At 46.4% G+C, this 8,611-nt stretch overlaps 1 protein-coding gene across 1 annotated transcript; it reads right to left on the bottom strand.

Annotated features, from left to right (window-relative positions):
- Positions 1–5,417: 5,417 nt before the first annotated feature.
- LOC135387800 (transmembrane protein 242-like) lies at positions 5,418–8,492 on the bottom strand. Its single transcript, XM_064616934.1, has 4 exons — positions 8,296–8,492; positions 7,049–7,149; positions 6,846–6,983; positions 5,418–5,580 (listed from the first exon to the last, which is right to left on the bottom strand). Exons 1-4 carry the CDS (start codon positions 8,372–8,374, stop codon positions 5,446–5,448), a joined length of 453 nt encoding a protein of 150 aa, XP_064473004.1. The 5' UTR covers positions 8,375–8,492; the 3' UTR covers positions 5,418–5,445.
- Positions 8,493–8,611: the final 119 nt, after the last annotated feature.

Raw genomic sequence — 8,611 nt, forward strand, 5'->3', positions numbered from 1 at the left:
CCTTGCATATTGATCTGTGCATTACTTTTCTCGTTAAAAATATACGTAGAAAATTAAAGCAAAATAAAAAAGCGACCTAAAAGATTACGTTTGCTATGTTGATGTTCTCGAACCTTTGGAAAACTGAATTGCAAGATCATTTTGTTGTATCTGTCTTGGTCGAGCCACTTTAAAGTTTGGGACTATATTACTTGATTGTGTTTAATTGCGAACAGGTGAACGAATGAACTATTCTTTTAGGCAGTTCAGTGGAGTGAACTGAACTAAATGAATTAGTTCACAAAAATGAACTGACTTGCCCATCACTAGTTCCTATACCAGAGGCTACTTCGCTCCGCCTGCATCAGTCGACCGCACACAATAATGATCTAACCCTAACCTGTTCCTATACCAGAGGCTACTTCGCTCCGCCTGCATCAATCGACCGCACACAATAATGATCTAACCCTAACCTGTTCCTATACCAGAGGCTACTTCGCTCCGCCTGCATCAGTCGACCGCACACAATAATGATCTAACCCTAACCTGTTCCTATACCAGAGGCTACTTCGTTCCGCCTGCATCAATCGACCGCACACAATAATGATCTAACCCTAACCTGTTCCTATACCAGAGGCTACTTCGCTCCGCCTGCATCAGTCGACCGCACACAATAATGATCTAACCCTAACCTGTTCCTATACCAGAGGCTACTTCGCTCCGCCTGCATCAGTCGACCGCACGCAGTAATGATCTAACCCTAACCTGTTCCTATACCAGAGGCTACTTCGCTCCGCCTGCATCAGTCGACCGCACACAATAATGATCTAACCCTAACCTGTTCCTATACCAGAGGCTACTTCGTTCCGCCTGCATCAATCGACCGCACACAATAATGATCTAACCCTAACCTGTTCCTATACCAGAGGCTACTTCGCTCCGCCTGCATCAGTCGACCGCACACAATAATGATCTAACCTGTTCCTATACCAGAGGCTACTTCGTTCCGCCTGCATCAATTTTGTACCTTTGATGTATTCCAAGATGTACAGGCGTATAAAATCTCCACCCTTGATATATAAAGTCATTCAGCATCTCCGTCAGTATCGCCACGCAATACGCCACGTGCAACGAATGTAGGGGCGCCACATGCCTTACCTCTAGCGGGAGGGGCCTGCGTTTCTTCCGGGAATCCTAGCAGACGATTGTGTATGTGACATACACAACGCAGCCATGCTGACTGTAGCAAACGTTGACATTCGGCGCGTTAAATTTAAAGACAAGTTTATTTGCGGAAACAGCAGTGAAAAGGGCTTCAATCTTTATCAAAGTGGACAAGTGAGGAATGTGACAGCACAGTGGAGCGGCACATGTCCTATACTAGCGTAGCGTCACTGCGGCGTATGCGAGGGAAATGCCACATATCGGAGTCTGCTACCTACGTGTTGGCTCCATGCACCGCACAGAAACATGCGCCGTTACATTTCTAGCAGCGAACCCACACACGTAGAATTTATATATGTGAACTGTTCACGTTTAGACACACACATATAGCTATTTAGTTTGCTTCGTAAATGCTGTTCACTTCAAAGGCGTCACAAAAATTCTAAGTGAAATAAAGTGATATAGGAAAATGATTTTCGAAATCCTAAAGTGAAGGTTCGCTCGACTTTATTGTCGAATGTTACCAGCTACCAAGGCCTACCCGCAAAGGCCTGGATAAGGCGTGGCTGTCTGCCTCGGTGACCACTACAGAACGCCTGTGATAACAGGCAGCAACAAGATTTCAAGTGTCCAAAGGAAACGAAATGCACTTGTGCGGCCCCTTTCACGCACACATTATCAATAAAGATGAGTGCGGGTGAGTTTATACCTGCGGATGCCCGCGCAAGTTTGTTCTTCGCGGGTACACATTTTCGTGCCATCGGTTGCGGGTAAGGCGCAGGCAGAAGACCGCCTCCGCGGATTACGCGGGTATACCAGCTGTACCCGCAGGCGCAAAGCCAGCCCGTCGGCTTTCGGTACACGACCAGATTCATTGCGAATATTAGCCCAAAATACTTTCCAAGACGTTCTTCCCTTTTCCCCCATGTGGTGTGTGAGATGATGACAGCTTTACTAGCACCTTGTTCATCGACTGGGACTAATTTGGGCTACCTTTAGGCTCGTACGCTTCGCGTTTGTAACCTGGCAACCATGTCAGCAGCCGCCACAGCGTCTGGCGCGTTGGAAAAGTAGCTCGCTAGCGAAGAGTGTCCTCAGCATCAATAAATCATTTCGTTCTGTGACGACCATGTGGCATAACTGAAACTTGCGTACGCGTTGGGCTGCGGGTACGCGTCGGGCCGTGCAGGTGCGGGCCGTGCGCGTGATGCGGGTACGAATTTTCATACCCGCACTCATTTCCAATAAACCTCTACCCGAAAAACGTCATCATGACGTTGAAACGTTGACGTTGACGTCAGACAAACTGAAACCGAAACAAACCAGACGGGGAGGGATGGGTTCCACGAATGGGCAATTGTTCGCTGCCTCCTATTGAAAGAAAAGTACGACCGAAGGTCACGTCCCTTTCAGGGACCATCGTAATCCCCTCAAGACCGTGGCTCTCGGGCGCGACCTTGTTCGCCTCTAGCTTCTAGCGTAGTTCAACTCTACCAAATTGGTGGCGCTGTCGAACACTATGACGTCATTTGTTTACAAACATGGGGAGGTCTATCGTCAATAATGGTATGGTGTGCACCATACACGCACAAGGCTGCCCTAATAAGCAGCAAGATGTAAAACAACGCAGAGCGCGATATGCGAACGAAATCAATCGAATGTTAGCAGTCGTATAGTTTTAGTAGCCACTACTTTTTTTTTATTTTGCGTAATATAATTGATTAGACAAGATTGGTTAACCAAAGAGCAAACTAAACGGAATGCTGATTCGCTCAAGGCACATACCACCACATTAGAATGGCGTTAGTTAAAACGTTCTTCAGTCTATAGAACGTAATTCGTGTAAATCAAACTTCTCGCAAAAATGTAGAAAGATAAACCGAAACATGTTCTCTAACACGTAGTTGGCTAAAATCAAGCTTGTATACGTGTTTGAGCAGCCATAAACGCAGCATTTATTGCGCGAGGGCACTGCCCGTGGCGGTTATGCGCAATTCAACAAGGTGTTGCCAGAATAACGAAAGAAGAGCGACGAAATCACTCGCAAAAAGATGGTTGTAGCACAGCGTCAAGGTGAGAGCGGGGCCCGGAACAAGTTCCGCGCGGAGCCGCTAGGCGCTGAGAGCGGCGCAACGATCGAGATGCACCCAAGGTGCCTAGAAATATAAGTACTTATTTCCTCAATACTCAGGACTGCCAGATAGCGAAAGCTGCATGTAGCCAATTTTTTTGCAGAGCCAAAATGTAGCTGGGCAGTTTTTGTAGCAAAAAATGTGTAGCCAGTAGTAACGGCTTGGAAAGTATTTTGGGCCATATATTAGCAAACGCTGACGGACTGGCTTCATATAGCTGCGGGGATACCGTCGTCTGTCGTCATACCCACAGAGATAGGTCGTACCGGTGTTGAACTGGACATGGTGTGGTGTGGACGCCGATTTCTTTTCTATTCTTTTTTCGGAGGCACAAAGAGACTAAGTATGTTGAGGTGTTGAAAGTGTGCTTCAAGAAAACACAAATATAAGGTGCATTCTTTTCGCTTGCACCTCCTGCACCAGATCTGAACTGGGTTATTTGCGTGCTGCACTTTCCTGCTGAAAAGAAAGGCATTACTAATAAAGTTCCTTTCAGGTGGAAAGTGCAGCTCCCGGAAACCGGTCTTGCGTGTAATCCAAGGTAGTGCAGTCCAGTGCAAGTGAAAAGAATGCGCTTAGTGTTTCTTTGCGTTATGCGGGATTGCTCTGTAGCAACTCGGAAGAGTAGCCATCAAGAAGGCCACGTAGCCAACTCCATTTTTAAGTCGCCAAACAAAACCGAAAGTAGCCTTTGGCTACAAGCAGCCCAGTCTGGCAACCCTGTATAATGATGTCGTGTACGAAGCACACGTATCCTCTTACGTTTAACCAGGTCGTCACAACCCCATCGGCAGAGCTCTTTCTGATGCTCTACGGCTCTACTGCTGCATTAGCATGAAGCTATTCTACTGGCCATTTATTTTTCCCCCTGCCTCCGAACGTACTCGCATGACTTCTTGAACGCTTTGTCTGCGAGGGAAACATGTCCTTTTGGTCACTGTCTTATCCACAAGCTCCCGCATCCAGTCTGCCTCTTCTACCCAGTGGCGTAGCCACGGGGGGGGGCTAGGGGGGGCTCGAGCCCCCCCTACCTGCCACGGACCGACCCACGGAAATCGTGCAAATCCGAGGAGAAAATAATATATATATGGGGGGGTGGGGGGGGGTGACAGTGTGACGATCGCGAAATTTCTTGCAGTTCATGGCGTCTAAGCAGCACTCTTGAATGGTTTTCAAAGTATGAGCTTTTCAAAATCCTTCCAATCTCGTGACGCCACCTCATTGGACATGACAGCCTATTCATGTAATCGTATTGTGCACGTCGAAATCAATTATTTTCGTTCTGTTTTCTTTAACCGCATTTTGCGGCGTGCACGAGTATGTGTATGTTGTCGCGCCCAGGATCAGCGGCTGGGGGGGGGGGGGGAAGTAGGGCGAGTTTTCGTATCGAGCCCCCCCTACCTTGGAGGTCTGGCTACGCCACTGCTTCTACCACACCACAATTTGACAAAGCCTCGTGGCTAAAGTTCCACAGCCATACAGAGGGTCTACAGTTTCCTATCGGATCATCATCAGATATCACCAACAAGCCACTAAAAAAAAAAGAAGAAGAAAAAGAACGCACCTTTGAGAAACTTTTGCATAAATATGGTGTGCCATTTGCAGAGATTGTGACACAAGCGTGAGCACAATTAATCGCTGGTAGCATTGCGTGTGGTCATAGCTCTCTTGTGACAAGTAACCGTAAGTTATTGTTTAAAATTCCTTCGTCATGTTTGCTCTCATTCGACATTTAACAAACAGTCAAACAGAAGTGTCAGAACTCCACTTTCACAGGAAAAAAAGTAGGAGGGTGGAGTGGGGATACTTGCATACAAAGGGCTAGAAAACTGCTCAGACATACGCTACAGACATTGGGGGGTAACTTCAGTTTCCATTTACAGTCATTCTTCCTCAATGTGAGTAACAGAAATGGGAAAGTGTTTTGTGTCAGATATGTAGTGAAGGCACAAGTGAATATATTTATGACAAGTAAGGGATTTTTTTCTTTGTACTATAATAACGTTACTCGCACTAAGTAGCAGTAGCTGCATGCGAACACATTCACATTGCGTCAAGAAAAAAAAAGAAGCATTCTTTTCAATAAGGTGCTATTGTATTTCACCTATAAACGCCCTCACTGACCAAAAAATGCGACACATAGTGTTGCCACAAACTTGCACAATATAATCTACTCCTTCTTTGCACTGTCATCAACGATATAGTTCATGAGCTCTCTAAATGATGTGAAGTCGCTCTTTCCTTGAGGTTCCTTTTTAGGTATCCTGGGTAAAAACGAGCCAACCTTATGCCTGAAATCTTCAAACTGAAACCAAAGGAAAAGCAGTTAGAGGCTGCGACACCTCATTCCGTGTTGTGCCCAATAAATGTGACAGACAATTTACCAAGCTTTAGAGCAAAAGTGGTAACAGACACGTGAGTACGAAAAAACTGATCAGACTCTGACAACACTACGTGTCTCCGACAACCAATGAGAGTGGCCATAGCGCTCGCTCCTATGACGTGTTCGTGTCTTCGAGGGTGTTATATGGCACAAAGTACGACATGCAGAAAAATAATTATGGCACTCTGGCACGTATAACATAATTAGGGAGTGACTTTTTCGGGCTAAATACGTACCTTTCTCAGATTCGGGTGGTAAAAATCGGGTGCTATTTTTAAATCTGTAATTCGGGGAGAAATCGGGCAATAATTGTGCCTTCGGGTGTTATCGGGTGTTTTTGTTTCTCCTCTTGTCTATTAAGTCCTTTCCTAATCTCTCTTTTTTTTTTTTTGGCGGGATCGTGACCTTCCAGCGGTAATCCCCGAAGGCGTAGACAGTGTTGACACACATGGGTGTATTGCTGGGAACGTAAGTGACCCATTCTTACATGTGTTACACGTGGCGACCTTTGTTCGTCTTCAGTGGAAACGTCACTTGAGGATTTCACAGTGACTGGAATTCGGGGAGAAATCGGGTTTAACCCGAATTGGTCGGAGGTCAGTTTGAGGGGGAATAACCGGGCGGAATCGGATTTAACCCGAAAAAGTCACCCCTAAATATAATGAACGATGTACATCAAAGAGCATAACACCTTTAAATGAGAAAATGAGGCCTCAAACTGAAGTAGGGCGAGATTCCTCGAGTCGACCCCATGTACATGTGCGACGATGCAGGCTTCTTGGTGATGATCCATAATTAAAAGCACCAAATACCTTCAGCACCGACTTTTAACACTAATGCAGCGACGTGCATCTTTTTTTTTTTTTTATGTCTAGTCCCGCTATTAAGGTTCCGCTGAATGTTTTTGCCGCTTTTGAAACAAGCAATTTACACTGATGCTGATGCACCAACGCTGGTTAACTTTAAACCGAGATCAAGGATTGCTAAAACTTCACGCTAACACTCTATTCCTTTTTACAAACGTTAGTTGGTGAGGTGATGAATGCTTCTGTGACAATAACTCCCTGTATGAAGCAGAGTTCAGCGTAAAATTCAAGTTAAGGGACCGTTGATCTCAGTTCAAATGTTAATCGGCTTTGGTGAAACAGGGCCCGAGTAGGCCAGAAAAGGAAGGAGTATTCACGTACACTATGGGCCCCAATCATCTTCCAAACCAGAAAGGAAAAGATGCCAAATCCTGCGGTCGAGTAGAGGGTTCCCCATCCCAAGGCTCGGAGGGCGAGGCTCGTTCCGCTCTCTGGGACTGCCCTCGATCCCAAGATGCCCTGGAACGGTTTCACGGGGTAGACGTGATTCGCGGGAAACACGGCCGGGTGCAAAATTTTATCACCTGCGTAAAAAACTTTGGATCCCGTTTCTTCGCCATCGCTATGGTGGCACCAAAGCCAAACAGTGTAGCTGCACCAGCCAAACCAACGAGGAAGGCTCCTTCTGAAATGCGTTCGAGGGACCTGTGCTCAGACATACGGCCATTTAACGCTTCGTACTATGGCGCTGCCTAATAATAATCAATAATTTCGGCAACACTCTGCTGTTTCCCGCTTCTGTAGTGGGCCCATACTGCCCATCTAGCCCACCAGACCCCTACTCTGCTGCAAGGGTCGGAACCGAAACTGAACCCGAAAAGAAAACCTCTAAAAACCCGTATTTTTCGCTGGACCGGAACTGAACAGAAATAAATTGATGCAGTCACCGGTTCGTGAAACGGTTCAGACATAATGTGCGCTCTGACAGATCGGAACTACGATCCGAAACCGCGAAACTTAACGAAACAAAACTGCAACCCAAGTGTGCGAGGTATTTCCTGCTCGCAACTACTTATTCGTTCATTCAGTCGTGTTAGTTCTGTGTGGTCGTCCTTTTGACAGCTGTAGCTTGTACAGTGCTGGACAGTTTGGAACACGCTCCTGCACATTCCTTCCTCAAAGTGACACGCTAGCAGGACCGTACGGACTTATAGACTTGTGCCTAGGTATCCCAGTCACCTCGTTGCAAGTGGGTACGGTACCATTTACTGCTAGCTCGTCACTCTGAGGGAAGAATGCGCCGGAGCGTGTTCCGCAAACTTTTGTCCAGCATCGTACTCGACTATTGTCGTCCAGCAACCCCAAATCTTCATTTTGAGCTGCGAAAATAACGGCCTGTCCTTGAGCAGGATATAACAGGGTCTGTACGATGAGTGAACATGGAGAGTACAGTACGCTACCGCAACGTTGCACCTAAAATGCCGATCTGTAACCCGCAGTGTCGGCAACAACAGCAAAAGTGTATTTGTGTTAGTTGAGAATCGTAAGGATGTGCTTGCTCTTAACGCATGGCAATCTCCTGAAAACTCCCTTTCCTGAACCGATTTTCCAACAGATACTTTGCGCTGCTGTAGAACTGATCTCGAACCAAATAACGGTTCCGATCCCTGCTTTTCTTCAGTGATGTGCGAGTTCAAAGGTTGTTGGCAACGGTCAACTATTTCATTAAAATATTAACATGATGTATGCCTAGGAAACATAGTTGTTAGTTCGATTACAGCCACAAATTCCGAACAACAGCAACAGTAGAGGACAAAGATAAACACCTCACCTGCAAACTTCTTTGCACTGCCGTCTTTACCCGGTTGCTTTGCTTTAGAATCTGTACTTTCGGGTGTAGAACCCTCCATTATATTTTCTTGTTGTCTTTATGTTATGTACTGCACTAAAATTGACGCCAAACTTGACCAGAATCAACCACGAACCAACTCCCGGGCGCCGCCATTATGAATGATGATGTCGCTAGTGCTCCAGATGTGTATTTCGTACGAGCATCGCTCACTCAGACGCAGACGATCGCGCGATGCAGTAGAAGTGCGATGGCTGTAAAGAAATGTGCAACGAACCGCCGCCTACCCATGCATTTT

This window comes from Ornithodoros turicata, chromosome 3 (assembly GCF_037126465.1).
Source record: "Ornithodoros turicata isolate Travis chromosome 3, ASM3712646v1, whole genome shotgun sequence".
Taxonomy (NCBI): Eukaryota; Metazoa; Arthropoda; class Arachnida; order Ixodida; family Argasidae; genus Ornithodoros; species Ornithodoros turicata.

Excerpts from the sequence above, each read along its gene's own strand:
- LOC135387800 (XM_064616934.1), bottom strand. The coding sequence starts at position 8,374 with ATGGAGGGTTCTACACCCGAAAGTACAGATTCTAAAGCAAAGCAACCG. Across the intron at positions 7,150-8,295 it reads CAGTGCAAAGAAGTTTGCAG|AAGGAGCCTTCCTCGTTGGT; the intron begins GTGAGGTGTTTA and ends AACGCATTTCAG. Across the intron at positions 5,581-6,845 it reads AGATGATTGGGGCCCATAGT|TTTGAAGATTTCAGGCATAA; the intron begins GTACGTGAATAC and ends CTTTGGTTTCAG.